The 15,884-nt window shown below is 55.5% G+C and overlaps 1 protein-coding gene across 1 annotated transcript; it reads left to right on the forward strand.

Moving 5' to 3' along the window:
* The first annotated feature begins 9,214 nt into the window (after positions 1–9,214).
* Positions 9,215–15,597, forward strand: PSMF1 (proteasome inhibitor subunit 1). The gene is made up of 7 exons (XM_068207764.1): positions 9,215–9,409; positions 10,443–10,595; positions 11,131–11,213; positions 11,811–11,987; positions 13,189–13,242; positions 15,088–15,246; positions 15,371–15,597. The coding sequence occupies exons 1-7, from the start codon at positions 9,281–9,283 to the stop codon at positions 15,420–15,422; spliced, it is 807 nt and encodes a 268-aa protein (XP_068063865.1). The 5' UTR covers positions 9,215–9,280; the 3' UTR covers positions 15,423–15,597.
* Positions 15,598–15,884: the final 287 nt, after the last annotated feature.

The following is a 15,884-nucleotide window of genomic DNA, read 5'->3' on the forward strand; positions in this document are numbered from 1 at the left end:
TTCACTTGGGAATTTGAACAAAAAAGATTAAATGAAGTAAAAAATGCATGTCACACTATGAAAGCAGAAAAAGAACATTTCCAAATATCCCCAGCCTCCTCTGCACCCTGCACGCACTCCAGGCCCTCTCAGCTGCCACCTCTCCTTCCCACAGCATTTTGGGGGTTCATGGCTCCCCACCAGAGAGGAGAGCTCTGTCTCAGCTCTGTGGCAACCACACATGGAGAGACATCATGACCTGTTGCCCTCATCTCTTTCCATCCATCCTCATTCTTCCCTGGCTGTCTGGGAGGCTCCCAACAGAACCAACCCGTCCATCCATTGCGGTAGGAAAGTTCCAGCACCCTCCTGCAGGCAGAGGGTCCCTCCTGCTGAGGTCTCAGCCCTGGCCTAGGGGCACTCTGGGGTGCAAAGAGTGATTCCAGTCCCAAGGGAACTGATGCTGCTCAGAGTTCCCCCGGAGACAGGGAATAAATCTGCATCAGTTCTCTGCTGGAGAAGAGATATTCCTAGGCTGGGCATACCCAGGAACAGGGGTCCTGTGAGGATCACAGTGGTGCTTCCCATGGATGGGGGTTTCCAGGGTCCTGGCATAGCAGTGCTTTCCCACTGTGGGCCTGGAGCAGGGCTGCTTACAGACATAAGCACTGGGGAAAAATCCCATCATACTGTGATGAAAGAGCGATGTGTGGCATGGCCTCCCCAGGTGCAAAATGCCCCCTCCCTTAGGAAAAGGGGATAATTAAAGGCCACTGATGTTTTGAACTGTTTAACAATGCTGGTTTATTAATTTGAGCCCTCCTGGAAGACCACACAACAATCCCTGTGCTCCCACACTCTCTCAGCCAGCCTGACAGAAGTGAGGCCAGCAATGGTTCCATCAGCCAAACCAGTTCTGCCTCCAGTGCTCCCAGTTCCAGTGGAGCCACTGGGATGGGGATGTTTGTCTATCCCCACATGGGGATGAGCCCACAATGGCAGGGCTGGGAGCACCTGGGTTTGCAACAGGTTTGGAGCGTCTCTTGTCCTTGGCCATCCCAATGGCATCTCACTGAGCCTCAACCAAACAACTGGAGATCACTGAGACCACAAACAAACAGCATTTGATTAGATTACACTTTTTTACATTTTTTTCCTTTAAAAAACAAATAGAAGAGGAGAATTCATATTTCCTGATCATGTGAAAGGAATTTGCCAGCATGTGGCGGGGAAAGAAATGCTGGTGGCCTGGAGAAGTCATCACCCCATGACTCTAGGGACAAAGAGGAGCCAGGAGGTGGCTGGCATGAAGGCTCCACACCCAGACACCTGCACAGGGGCACACAGGCCAGAGCAGGGAGCTCTTGCCAAGGCTGCAGCTCCCTAAACCTGGGTGCTGGGAAGAGGCAGGATGGCGTGGCCAGGCCAGGCTCAAGCTCCAGTGCTGCCAGGGTCTGAATGTCTCAGCAAAGCGGCAGCGGCGCCCAGCCAAGGCTTCAGGAAGGAATTTCAGAAAGTGCTTGGTGTGGCCTCTCTTTTCCCAGATCAAAAGCTGGGATCTGCTCAGCAATCCTCCTCCATCAATTTGCCAAGTTGCCTGGAGGGGTCAGAGGAGCAGAGTGAGGCTGATCTGAGAAGGCCTCAGTACGCTGGGCTTAGGGAGAGGATCTGCATGGGCAGTGGGATGTAATGGGCAGAGGGACCATCAGGTCCAGACTTGCATCCCTGCATCCCCACAACCCTGAATCTCTGCATCCCTTCATCTCTGGGTCCCTGCATGTCTCCTTCCCCCAAATCCCCACATTCCTGCATCCATACACCCTCTATTCTCATATCTCTGCATCCCTGCTTCCCCATAGCCCTGGAAGGCTGTTTTGTTCTCAGCTTATTCAAACATCCTGTTATTCTTCTCAGATGGTTGGTGCTGCTGGTTGTTTGGCACATCCTACTGCACTGGACAACTCTGCAGCCCTGGCATCTTGCTCTCGATCGAAGTTACGCATTCACTGAATTCTTCCGTTTCCATATTAATAATGGATAAATCCTGTTGCATAATTATTTTCCACATCATCTCTCTTCCCTGGTGCTGAGAGGCACCAACCACCCTACAGATCCCTGCATAGCTGTGGTAAGGGTTGGGCACCCTGGCGCTGCAAAGGGGAGTCCTTGTCCCTGGTCCTTTGAGGCTGGAGATGCTGCTGGGTTTGAGTTTCTCAGACCCTGGATGTGTTCGGGGCCAGGTAGAATGGTCTGGTGGAAGGTGTTCCTGCCCATGGCAAGAGAGTTTGAGCTGGATGATTCTATCATTCTCAAATACTCCAGCCCCCTCCTCAGTGCTGCTGAAGCCCCAGGAGCCCTCAAAACACTGTGGGGTCTCAGCCAGACCTTCACCAGACACCGGCACTGCCCCTGCACCCTCCTCCAAGCACCCTTGGGCAGGCTGCAAAGGGGAAATAATGTTGGAGAGGGGCAGGGTGCAGCACACCAGGGGTCCTATGCCAGGCAGGGACATGGACTAAGGTGCAAAAGCCCCTGGGGGACTGGCAGCAGGATGCAGTACCATCTCCATCCCTGGAATGGGCCCTCCTGCTGGTTCTGGGGACAAGAGCGGCTGCGGGCGAAGGGAGCAGCAGTGTCAGTGCACAGCCAGTTCCCAATTTGCACCAGCTAGAACAATGACAATGACAATGGTAGAAATAAAGAGATGAAAAATGTGTCTGTGATTTGAAGAAGCTGGAAACATCCAGCATAGGGGACAGAGGGCGGGAGGGTGGCTCCCGACTGGCCATTGCCCCGGCAGCAAAAGGGGTCCCTAATGCCTCCAAGCTGTGGAGCCCTTCATGGGAGGCAGCCTGGCTTTCCACAGTCACAGCTTGGGAATAATTCAAAGATTTTCTTGTCGGGAATTTCTTGACGGGAGTGGCCGTGGGCTTTTATGTCTGCACCAAATGACTGTGAGGCATTGGAAAGGCAGGGGGGGGGGGCTCAGCAGAGCCCCACGGCCTTGTGCAAAGCATCTGTGTCCTGCTCCCATATGGAGAGCAAAGGAAAGGGAAAGGCTGAGTGGTGGGAAAAACCACAATCATCCAGGCCTCAGCAAATGGCAGGTCCCACTCCAGCACCCGTTTTGAGGCAGTGGCCACATCTGTCCCATTCTGGTTTTCCAGCCAGGATTAAGTGGGAGCAGGAGGGGGCATCAGTGCCAGACCATCCCCAGTGCCTGCCATGACAGTGGCTGTTCCCAGCACCAACCCACAGCTCATCCCCTTCTTGGGCTCTTCTCCTTTCCTTTCCTCCCTGGAATTTTGCCGTCCTCAGTTTTTTTTTTTTTGTTTTGTTTTGGTTTTTTTTTTTTTTTTTGTTTCTTTTTATTTTTTTGTGACATAAAATTTTTCATAGCCTTTTAAACACTGTAAAATTTAATACAAAGGAAATTAAAAAACCCAGAGGAACTATTCTCAAAATAATTTCACAATCTGCACACATCCCTCAGCAAATTGAATTTGTAGGAAATAAAGAACAAAATATGACAATAAAGGGCTTCTAAACAAATCCTAATGTGTCACATATGGAAGTGCAAATGCCAGCCTGTGTGCAGGCACTTGGCAGAGGTGGGTGGCATGTGGGTCTGGGGGGCACAGCTCTGCCACCCCCCCCAACACTGCTGGGAGTCCCTGCACTCCTGGGGGCCGCTTGAAGGAGCCAGGGGGGTTTTGCTGCCCCAAACTTCACATTATGAGCCCTGTCTGAGCGTGTATTTCTTGTGTCCCAGCAGCTCCAGCTCTGGTGGCGATGTTAACAGCATCTCCTGCTTCATCGACCTGGATCCTGACCAGTTTGTGGCAGTTAATGGGGAAAACTTCAAAGGATCTGAATCAGCTCTGCCAGGGTCCCACAGGGTGAGCTGGGAACGTTCTGCCTCACAGCAATGCCCACAGCATGGCTTCCCCATGGCCACTCAGCATCCCGGGGGCTTGGTGGTGAGGGGACATGGGTGGCTACTGCACCCCCATCCTCACACCACCATCCCACACACACACCCAAAACCATCCACCCCCAATAAGTATATCCTTCCCAGATGTTCCTTGTCCAGCTGTGGCCCTGCTTCTCCCCCCTGTTTTTTTCCTCTTCTATTAATAAACCTGGCACCTGAAGAGGAATTTTCCCTGTAAACACCCAGCCTCACACTTTAGTGACTTTTGTTCTGTGTTTTAATTAACGAACTGGAAAAAATGTCAGTTGTTACCCACCACGGGCACGTGTGTCCTGCAGGCTGCCAGAGACATGTCCTCCCTGCCCTGTCCCATGCTGTGGTCACAGGGCAGAGCCACTCTGCCCTTTGCCAGAGGGAAAACAGGGGATATCTGGAGGGTTGTACCCAAATTGCTGTTCCACTGCTGCACCCACACACGGCACTGCTCCAGGGGTATCCAGGTGCTCTCCCTTGCCCAGATGCCCCATCCCAGAAGGTCAGCGCTGCTGGTTTACCATGGTGCAGCCCTGCCCACCACGACTGGACCCCTTGCATGCCCTCACCATCCCCAACCCCACTGGGGTTGGGCCAGTTTCATCAAGGAATATTCCCCACCAGCCGGGAAGCCAATACTCCCCAAGAACATTGCCTCATCCCAGCCTTGCGTGCCTGGGATGAGGAGAAACGCTGAGGAGCTGCAAAAGACATCCAAAAATTAATGTACTGTCTGCAGCAGCGCTGGGGCTGCAGCCTGGGGGAAGTGCCCGCCGTGTGGCAAGGAAGGAACTGCAAAGAAAAGGGTCTTGTGAGGATAGCGGGAGCTGCGCGGCAGGAGCAGGCTTTGCCCTGCAGCCTTCCCACAGCTCCAGGATAAGCTTGGGATGGCTCTTCCCCCACATGCAATGTCACCTCCTGCTCGCCCCTGCAGAGGGAAGGTGCTGCCAGCCCTGGAATGCTACAGTGCTGTCCCCGCATCCATGCACCCCCAGCTTTGGTGCTCTCTGCAGCCGCTGTGACCTCGGACATCTTTCGCCATGCTCGGAGCAGGGAGCAGCGCTGCATCCCGGCTTTGCTGCTGGGGCTCAGGCAGTGAGCAGAGGCCAAGCCCGTGTGGGCAGTGCAGACAGGCAGCCCGTGGGCAGGGCGCTGCCCGTCTGGGGCTGGGACACCCCGCCAGCCAGCTTGGGACACCCCGGCAGCCAGCTGCTCCTGCTTTGATGTGGAGTCCCTCAGGCTCCGCACAATGCAGACTGGGGCGGGATGAAGCAAGGGTGATTGATTGTCTTGTTTTGTTCCTCCAAGGCTGTCCTGGACCGCTCGGATTCACAGCTGAGATCCCCCAAGAGCAGGGGCTGGCAGTGTCCACCCAGGCTGCAGGGATGGGGCTGGTGGGGTGCAGGCTCTGGCTGGAGGCAGTGGACTGGTGGTCTGAACCCTCTGTGCCTCAGTTTCCCCATCATTACTGCCCACTTGGAAGCTCTTGGTGTCTCTGGATGAAATACATCCCCTGAAACTGTCCTCCATTACTCTCAGGTGTGCTGGGCATCCCAGGAATTCAGGTTGACAACGGGAGCATGGGAGCCCTACCAAGGGTAAAGCTCATTAGGATTTGAGCATATTGACCTTCGAAAAATGGAGTTTAGCTCCATCCAGTTGATGAGTCACGACTCTGTTTGTGCGATGCACTCCCTGCAAGCAAGGTTTCCACCGCAGAACTAACAGGCTTTTCTGGGAAGCACAGGGGTTCTGGGTTTCTTAATTATTTTCAAACCCTACTGGCAGCCTCTCTCTGACAGGGATCACGCCTGCTCAAAGCGCAGCACTCAGGCGTGTTTAGAGTCCTGAAGCACTAACTGACTTTAGCTCGGCCTCGCTGCTGAGCGCCGGCTCTCGCAGCCCCAGTCCCTCCTCCTGCCTGAGCCTGCCTGCATGTGGTTTGCATTTCTTCCCCGGAGAAAAAACCCCTTTCTCCTGCCTCAGTGTCGTCTTTCCCTGGAATTGAATTTAGGAGAAATGAAGGGGAGGTCAAATTTTCATGGAGTGACTACCTCCCCTCTCAAGGCAATGATGGCAGTGAGGGGAAAAGGCCATTCCAGGAACCCCTGCCCCGGTCCACATCCCTTGGCACTGGTGATTTCAGTCACAATCAGGTGGTTCCTTGTGAGCCAGTAAGCCCTGAGGCACTGAGCAGATTGTGGAGGAGCTACTCCAGTGCTGCTGGCTTTCCCTGCTATGCAGCAGGGGATCCCATCTTTCCTTCCCACTATGTGCTAGGAAGCTGCTGCCTGCATGGAGCAGGACAGAGATTCTGGTAGAAAACATGGCAGTGCCATCCATCACCCTGGCCCTGCTCACCCTGGATGATGCATGGGGGCTTTCCCATCCATGGGAGAGGAGCAGCAGCAAGCTGACCCCGAGGAAAGCAGCAGCCTGCGACACCTGAACATCAGCCAGGGATTATCCACAGCCCTTCTCTGCCTTCTCCTGTGAGACTCTGGGTCATACCCAGCACGCACAGCACAGCACAGCACAGGGGTGAGCCAGCTGCCCTGGCCGTGCTGGCAGCCATTCCCAGCAGAGAGGGCTCATGGGCTGCCAGCGGGGCAGGCGGTTGGGAAATCTGTTTCCTCTTCTGCTCGTTACGACACCACAGTGGGCGCATGCAATGGGAGCAGTGAGGCAGTGGGAAAGTATGAAGGTCAGGGGAGATTGTGGTTCGTGTGACGGAGGTGACCCCGGCTGATGTAGCCTTTTACCTGCTCCAAGCACCGCCGTCCAACTGGGATAGCTTCAGCTACTGCCTCCCATGGGACATCACCCCTACCCGTGCTCTGTCAGGGAGCAGATCTCCACAGATCATGTTCCTGGGTGAAAGAGGGAGGAAAACGGACAAGGGTGGCTTCCTTGGTGCAAGAGCAGGGCGTGAATCGTTATGAACACGTGTGAGGTATCAGGGCACTGGCTGTTCTGAGGGTTTCACTCAGTTCTCACAGCATCGCTCCTGCTCCCAGCTAGGCTCCAGCAGTCACAAAAGGACATGGCTGCTCTGACGACGGCACCAGTGTGCCCGGCAGCCGCCCTGACGCACTCGCCTTGCCGCACAACTGCGCCAGCTCTGCAATTCTCATCTTCTCCTTAGTGACTTGGCTGTTGATTCCAGCTGGGGCCAGGCTCTCCGTACCTCCCACGCAGTTCGCAGGCCCCTAACTCACATTAGGGGGCTGCTTTCATGTGGCCAGTGGTTTTCATCATCACTGAGCCATGGAGTGAGAGAAGCACGGGAGCTGAGGAAGGAGACAACAGGGAGTCAGGCAATGTGGGCCAGCATGGCACTGTGGTGCTGGAATAACAGCTTTGATGTAGTGGCAGTCAGCCCTGGGGCCATGGGCTCAGGTATGGCAGAGCCCTGGCTCCCAGGAGGGTTCCGTGGTGAGGGGATGCATGGAGGCATCCTGCTTTCCTCACTGCTGTGCCCATGGAGAGGCTGATCAGGCCGAGGGAGACTTGGCATCAAAAGTCGCTTTCCAAGAGTGGTCCGGGGCAGCTGACACAACACGGTGTCACGGGAAAATAAATCAAGGATGAACATGGAGGTGAGGCCACAGGAGGACAAGCTGAGGGCTGGATGGGAGCAGGTAGTGAGGGGTGGGAGGGTGGGGAGCGGCTGGTGGGTGAACAGGGATGGCAGAAATTTGGATGGGAAATGGAAAGCTCAGCAAGCGCTCAGCAGAGCTTTGGTGTGATCCTGCTGAGACACTGACAGCTCCTGAGGCCACCAATCCTAAATACCCTGTGCTCCTGCACCTGCAGGAACCCGTGCAACAACTCTGCAGGAACGTAGCGGGAGTCCAATAGCAGCAGTGAGACACAGGATTCCAGATCAGGTTTCTGGAGGGAGACCTATGATTTCAAACTCTGCCTCAGAACTGGGCATTTAAATGGAGCCACTGGTAGCTCCTGGCCCACCCAGGGCCAGGCTGGGAAAGTGAAATGTGGATGTCATCAAAGCCTGAAACCGCGGCTGCTGCCCAGGAGTGAGCTGAGCCATGGGGTGGAAATGCTGCTGCTGCTCTGAATCACATCTGAGCGATGGAGAAGCTCCGGCTGAGGCATTTCCTGCTGTTCCCAACTCATCCCCATCCGATGCCTCCCTCATGGAGCTCCTGTGGAAAATCCACAGCAGCTTTCCTGATGAGTCCAGCTGTCTTCCCTGAAGAAAGGAGCAGCAAAGTATGGCAGGAGGTGTGGTGTCTCCTGGTAGTGATTCCCATGGGACCTGCCGGGCTGTGGTCGGTTGTTCAGCATCAGTGACTTCTTGAGAGGGAAATGGAAAGAGCGAGCAGTGCAAGTTAATTAATTGACGCATAATGAAGTCAAGATGAGCATCCCCCAAGGAGCTGAAGCTCAGATTAGGAAAGCAGCAGATGATGGTGTTCACTGGCTTTGTCCCGAGCCCCAGCCTCCTGCCAGCCACGCTGAGGACACTGGCTCTGGCGCAGGGGCAAGACAAAAAAGCCCCTGAATGCCTTTCAATGGCAACTTTAATAGAATTTAGGTGTTATAAGCATTGTGGCCCAGACAAGGAGTTATGGAAGGGATGAAATAAACCCATCAATGGCTGTTTGGTGCTTTGATCCCTTTGGGGTCAGCATGAAAGCTTGCTATGACAGCACAAGCAGACCCTGCATGGACTCAAATGCTTTTCTGACGACAAGAAAGAGCCAGGAGCAGGGAAGGAGGCTCAGAGTGATTAATCTGGAGGTTGCTGGATGGTGCTGGGCAGACACCCTTCACAGGATCATGGAATCCTTTAGGTTGGAAAACCCCACTTAGATCGAGTCCAACTATTGCCCCAGCACAACCAAGCCCACCACTAACCCTTCTGGCGAAGAAATTTTCCCTAATATCCAAAGCAAACCTCTGCTGGTACAACGTGAGGCCGTTTCCTCTTGTCCTGTCCCTGTGCCCTGGGAGCAGAGCCTGGCCCCCACCTGGCTGCACCTCCTGTCAGGAAGGTGTAGAGAGAAGGTCTCCCCTGAGCCTCCCTTTCTCCAGGTTGAGTCCCCCCAGCTCCCCATCTGCTCCTGGTGCTCCAGCCCCTTCCCCAGCTCCATTCCTTTCTCTGGACATGCTCCAGCCCCTCCATGTCCTTCTTGTCCCAGGGGGCTCGAAACCGACCCCAGAACTCGAAGAGCCGTACAGTGCCGAGCACAACAAAACATGCCGTAGCTCTGTGGCCGCAGGAGGCGGCTCGGGCCCAGCGCAGCGGACGGGGGCCCTCTAGTGAGGGGCGGTGCGGCCCCGGCTCCGCCCCGGCCCGGAGCAGCCATGGCCGGCTTGGAGCCGCTGTACGCCTGGGCAAGGCCCGCGATCTCCCGTCCGCAGGACGCTCTGGTCTGCGGCATCCACTGGGAGCTGATTCGGCAAGGCTACCGCTGCCTGGGTACCGGCGACCAGGTACGGGCCGAGCTGCGGCGCGCCGCCGCCGAGGCCTAGTAGGCCGCGGTGAAGCCTCGGTCTTTCCTAGCGCCGCTCGCCGGCGCCGTGTGACCGCTGCTTGGGCCAGGGGAACTGGGCGGTGCCGGCGGTTTTGGAGGCACCCGGGCCAGTGCGGGGCCCGGTACTGCTGTGGAAGTCGGAGCGGGCAGCTGCGGGGCTGGGGGTGTCCCGGTGTTGGGGGTCCCGCTCTTGAGATAATGGCGGTGCTGAGGGCATCCCGGTACTGGGGGCGCCGAGGGTCCTGATGCTGGGGGATGGTCTGTGGCATGTCGCAAGACAGGAGATCCTGATGCTGGTGCGTTCAGTGTAACTCTGGGAAGACAGTTAGTATAGTGCTAAGTGGAGCTTGGTGGTGAAGCAGAACTCTGTAAGAACAGGGAGGTGTCCAGTTCAGTGCTGAGGAGGAAATGTACTGGGGCAATACCAGAGAGTGGGGCAGTCTAGTTCTGGATCCAGTGCTAAGATGGGCGTCTAGTGAATTAGGATCCTGATGGGTGCTGGGAGAGTGCCTGATGTGGTGTTGGGGGGTAATGGGGGGTGCAGGGCACTGTCACAGCAGAGGACTCTCCTCAGTACCATAGAAGGTGACTGTGTAGGGCAGGGCCCCCCAGAAGCACTGATGTGGGGCTGGGATGGACATGATGGCAGCCTTCCCCTATGCCCCAGACAGCTCTGTATCCTGCTGAGGAGGTGCAAGGTGTCTGACAGGGAAGAGCATTGTCTCCTATGTGGGTATTTGTGACCTCTTCCTGCTTGTTGTGTCCTCCTCTTCCAGTGCAGGGATGCTGTGGGAGGCTGGCAAGCAGGCAGGGCCAGCCTCTAGGAAATATCTGCTTGTCCTGTCAAAACCTGGAAGGCATTGAGGGATCCCCACCCAAAAACCTCAGTTCCCTCCTGGATTTCCCTGTGCAGCTAAGACAAGACCCCCAACCCTAGGAGGTCATGCTGGGCTCCTGGGCAGGGTCTCGGCAGCCCGTCTGTTCCATTGCAGCCAGGTCCTGATGAAAGGAAGTCAGAGCTGTTGCCTGCTGGCTGGGAAGCCAACAAGGAGGTGTACACACTGCGCTACAAGTCCACGGATGATGCCCATGAGCTGCTGCTGAAGGCCATCATGGTGGAGGACAGTATGATCCTCAATGTCATGGTGAGCACCCACGCGGCCTCTGTGGGTTTGGGGTCCCTTGGCTGGAAAGAACACCGGGCCAATTTCTTGAATGTTGGCTTTTGCTTGTTCTGCCTGGAAGTGGTGTTTGTCCCTCAGGATCGGGCAGACCCAGGGGGTGTTTTTGTGTCAGATGTGGCCCAGCATGAAGCTGGTCAAACCCTGGCTGTGTCAGGGCAGTGGGACAGTTGGCCTTGAACAGTCCAGTGCAGGAGATTCCCTGCTTCAGTCCCTTTCCAAGCTCAGGACTTCTCTGCAGCCCCCAACAAGCAGCTGTTCCAGGTGGCTTTGCTAAGTGTTCCACCCTTTGCAGCCTGAGCTGGGGAGAGGGACCAGGGAAAATCTTGCTCTACACTGGGGTTTGCTCCTGGGGATTCAGGCATGGCACAGGGACATGGTGGGAAGCAGGTGAGCCCTGTTCCTTGTATCCCAAGCCTGGGGCTGTTTTTGTAGCTTCTCTGTCCCTCATTCCCAGATCTGCCAGGCTGCTCACTCTGCTTTACCTGCATTTTTCCAGGATCGCAGCTCTCAGAAGGTTGCAGATGTGACCTTGGCAGTGGCCGACTACATCAACCCAGAGCACCTGGACGATTTCCACAAGTAATTTCAGTTTCCTGGTATTTTCTGCAGGAGCAGATTTCCTACTGGCATGGAGAGGGAGGCAGAAATCCCTCCTGAGGGAGCTGGAGGACTTACTCCCCAGTTCAAACCCAGGCCAGTCCTGAAATGCAGCCAGAACTCTGTTCCCTGCCTTCCTCTGCACTGGCATGAGAGATATAGAGGACATATAGGGATCGTGGGTGTGACCCAAGGGGAGAGACACCCCACCTGGGAACAGGCCAGGCCAGCACATTTATTTCCAGAGCACCGTGCTGGGTGGACACTGCCCAGGAATGTGACAGCTTCAGCCACATCCACAGTGTCATGTGCTTTCCTCCAGTGCAGACTGGTTGGGTTGGAGCAGAAGGGAGTGGCTGGGTGGCACCTTGCCCATCTGAAATGGGGTAAAGGCTTTGGTCCCCTTGTGTGCTGTTACCCCTTCCTGTCCCCTCTGTGCTGCCAGTGGGGGACATGTTTTGTGCTAGGGACACTTTGAGCTTGTCTGTCCCCTCCTCATGCCTGTTGCAGCTTGTCCAGCACCCCATGTCCTGGTGCCATGGCCACCCCACCCCACTGCCTTCCCTCTCCTTGGTGCAGGGTGTACAAGAACACCGAGGAGCTGAGGACAAGAATCACTTCAGGCATCATTGCTCCCCTCGGGGCCCCTGCAGGAAAGGCCAGAAAGGAGCCTGAGTCCAAAGAGGATGCGCACTGGGATGAGAACCCGCTCCGGCTCCCTCCCCGGCAGCCGATGGGCACAAGGACCCCATCCAGGTGAGGAAAGAGTGTGTGGCTGCTGAGAGCCTCCTGTTAGAGGGGATGTGGTCCTGGTAGAGCCCCCCAAACTACACATCAGGTCCCCATCTTGCACGTGGGATGGGGAGTGAAAAGGATCCAGACCTTCCCCAGCTAGATCAGCCTGGACACTTGGGTTTGATTTGGTTGCTGGAGAGGGAGGGGCTGTTCTGGAGCTGTGTGTTGGACTGACAGACCCAGGAGGGAACAGGCAGGGGCTGGGGCTGGGAGGTGAGGTGTGGGGTGAAGGACAGTGGCCCTGCTCCTGCTGGCTGAGGGACCGTTGGGGCTGGCACAGCAAGGACCCTAGTGGGAAGGACAATGCCATTGTGTGGCTGAGCAGCTTTTGGGAGGGACACCAGAGGTGCACCCAGCCAGGGTGGGGTGCAAGATTTCCTCTTCCAGTTTTCCTGACCCCACTTTGCCCTTGGAACGATTGCTGGCAATGCTGGGTAGAGGGGACACATGGCACCTGCTTTGCCATCCCTTCCCGGCCCCTTCCAGTCGTCCCTTGTACGTGGCAGGTGGGTTCCCTCCTCTGGCGCACACACTGTGATCACCTTTGGCTGGAAGTCAAGAGATACTGCAGTGCCTCTGCCATCTCGTGGGGACCAGCTGTGACTTCTTGCTTCTGTGTCACCCTACTGCTGTCTGCTGCCACTCAGGGTGCAAGAGGCTCCATGGAGAGGCTTGGGAAGACAGTGCCCAGGGAAGAGCTGGGCACTGCTCTGAAACCATCCTACTGGCATGGGTTATTGACAGGAGATGTGCCAGCTGCCTACAGGCCCACCACCCCACTGTCCCCACACTCCTGGAAGTGGGATTGTGTCTCTGGCTGGGATATGCTGGAGAGCCTGGCCTAGCCCAGCACTGCTTGGGGATCCCCTGACATGGAAACTCCTGTTATACATGGACAGCTCCTGCTCCAAGCAGTTGGAACAACAGGGGGAATAACAGGGCTTCCTTTATCTCAGGAAGCTTCTGCCACACACATCAGTGTCCTCATCCAGCAACACCCTGGAGCAGGGCATGCTCTCAGTGGTGGCCCCCTCATGCAGAGTCCCACAGATTCCAGGGCCCTCCAGGTGCTGCACTGTTTGCCATGGGAGAGCACCCATGGGCACAGCTACATGCAGGTTCTATGTTCTTCCTGAGCATTTTTCTGTGTCCTGTGTTTCAGGCCTTCCCCCTTGAGTCCCTTTGCTGTTGGTGGAGAAGACCTGGACCCTTTTGGGTGAGTATGGCTCTTGAAGCACACCCTGCTCTGCCTTTGGGGGATATGGGGTGGTTAAAGACCACCGAAACAGTATCCAGCCAAGCGTCTCTGAGTGGGGGGAGGTTGCTCAGTGCAAATTGTGAGGGACCAATTGACAGTTGCTAAAGCTCAATATGGTTCTAATACCGTAATAAGATCCCGTCTCTTGCATAGATGATAGGTTGCAATCTGTGTCTGTTTAATAATCAGCTTGTATTCATTTAACACACAGTAATTCCTGCAGTAAATCAAAGCTGAATACGTCGTTAAGTGAATGTAAGCCTCTAATTTAAACTGTTACCAGCTGCTGTGTCTCCAGCCCAGCAGTCTGCAAAAGGGGAGGCTGAAAGCTGAGTTCACAGATTCTCAAGTCCTGTTTCAAGCCTCCTGGCTGTCTGAGGCACTTGGAGAAAGCCTGGGCAGAGGCTGGGCCATCTGGGAGACTGAGCTTCACAGATACATCCTTGATATTTGGTTTGCTCAGGCAAGGAGAACCTGTCATCTTCCACTCCAGTTAGAAACACACAGTCAGACAATAACCAGCTTGTGGTGTCATTGTGCAGTGTCCTGCAGCCCAGAGGAGACTCCTCTTTGGAACCACTCTCCTGTGGGGATGGCATTTTTTCCCCTCTTGCAAGACTTGTTTCTCCATGGGTTTGGCTAGAAAAGGGGCAGCTAAAAATGTCCCTGCTCGGCTGGAAAGAGAGGCCTGGAGCTAGGGGGACTCAAAGGAAACCTGATTGCAGCAGGAGAGGGGATTCATTTTGGGGGAAGGGTGTCCCTGTTTCTCTTGCTGCCTCCGGCGCTTCATCGGAGATTTCTCTCTGAATGACAAAAAAAGATGGTAAATGGAAGCAAATTTGTGTGCTGACACCTGCCAGTGCTGGGACTGGAGACCCAGACTCCTAGGAATATGCTCATGGGACCTGGCTGTCCCGGGGCACTTTGGGCAGCTGTTCTGGCCTAATGGAACTCATTAGCGCGGTTGTTAATGACTTGTATGATGGCAGCAGTGTCCAGAGGCTCCAGGCACATTTGCACAAAGCCGACTGTGAGGAATGGCACTCGCAGCGTGGGGCAGCTCCGAGGACTCGCCGTGGTCAGCAAATGACTTCCAGCAGTTCTTTGGAAAGGCTTGTGGGAACCCATCCGGCTCTTGCAACACTGCACAGAGCAGGATGGGAAGCAGGGATGGAACGTGGGTCTGCAGTGAAGGTCAGCAGGTCTGGTGCTTCTTGAGGGAACAGCCAGCACCTCTGCTGTGGAAATAGGCTGAGAGAGCTCAGGCTGTTCAGCCTGGAGAAGAGAAGGCTTCAGGGACACCTTAGAGCCTCTTACAGTGCCCAGAGGGGCTCCAAGAGAGCTGGAGAGGGACTTCAGACAAGGGCCTGAAGTGACAGAACAAAGGGGAGTGGTTCCCATTGAGAGCAGGCCAAGTTAGATTGGATTTTGGGAAGAAATTCTTTGCTGTGAGGATGATGAGACCCCAGACCTCTGGTTGTCCAGAGAAGCTGTGGCTGTCCCATCACTGGAAATGTTCAAGATTGGATGGGGCCTGGGAGAACTTGGTCTAGTGGAAGACATCTGTGCCTGTGGCTGGGGGTTGGAATGAAATGAGCTTGGAGGTCCCCTCCTACTCAAACAATTCTGGGATTCTCTGCAGGGGTCTCTGTCTTCTTTCCATAGGCTGCTGCACTGGCTGGTCCTGGGAGCTTTCCTTCCCACATGCCATGTGTCAGGTTAACCCCATGTCCCCATGCTCAGCATTTCTTCAGTTCTCTCCAGTACCAGTCTCATCTCCTCCTCTCCCTTTTCTCTCTCCAGAGGTCGGAGTGGGGGAATGATTGTGGATCCTCTCCACTCTGGCATCCCGCATCCTGGCATTGACCCATCGTCAGGCATCCCAGGCCGGCTTCCCCCAGGAGCTGTTCCCCCAGGCGCCAGATTTGACCCCTTTGGCCCCTTAGGAGTTGGGCGATCCGGGTAGGTCCTTGGCCACGCTGGTATTCCAGCCTGCTTCCAGCCTGCCACTGGATCCCAGCTCATCCCTGTTGCTGCAGGCCTGAGCTCTCACTTCTGTTTGACTCTGCTCTGAATTTCTTTCCAGGCCGGACCCTGACCACCTTCCCCCTCCAGGCTACGATGACATGTTCATGTGAGGAGTCACCACGTGGCTGCTGGTGAACAAGTTTTCTGGGAAGCAGGGGCACTTCACCTCTTCACTCCTCATCTGATGGGCGTGATCTTTCCAGCAGTGTTTTCCTTCTCTCAGTTTTGGGCCACATTCCCTTGTGTCCCATCAGCTATAAAGGCTTCCCTGTTTGCAGAATGGAAGAGGAGGCAGTAGTAGGTCATTTCTTTCTCTGCTCCTCTGAAGGTGCCCAGCTGTTTGCACCCAGCAAGGTGGGAGCGTGGGGTGTAGCCCTCTGGGAACAGCCTGGGTGCTGTGGAATTTTTCTGCTTCTCTGGGGTGCTGCTGGGGTCCCACAAGTGGTGGGAGAAGGGAGCTGGCTCCTTGCTGCTCCTCTGCAGGAAGCCACAGCAACCTCCTGAAGGGGACAGCTGGAGTGGGCTCCCCACAGAGTGGGGTTCTCTCTTGCTCTGTATCTGAGCAAGGCACT

This window comes from Anomalospiza imberbis, chromosome 17, assembly GCF_031753505.1.
Source record: "Anomalospiza imberbis isolate Cuckoo-Finch-1a 21T00152 chromosome 17, ASM3175350v1, whole genome shotgun sequence".
Taxonomy (NCBI): domain Eukaryota; kingdom Metazoa; phylum Chordata; class Aves; order Passeriformes; family Viduidae; genus Anomalospiza; species Anomalospiza imberbis.

Coding starts and splice junctions, on each gene's coding strand:
- PSMF1 (XM_068207764.1), top strand. CDS start 9,281: ATGGCCGGCTTGGAGCCGCTGTACGCCTGGGCAAGGCCCGCGATCTCC. Junction 10,596..11,130: donor GTATGATCCTCAATGTCATG/GTGAGCACCCAC, acceptor GCATTTTTCCAG/GATCGCAGCTCTCAGAAGGT. Junction 13,243..15,087: donor GAAGACCTGGACCCTTTTGG/GTGAGTATGGCT, acceptor TTCTCTCTCCAG/AGGTCGGAGTGGGGGAATGA.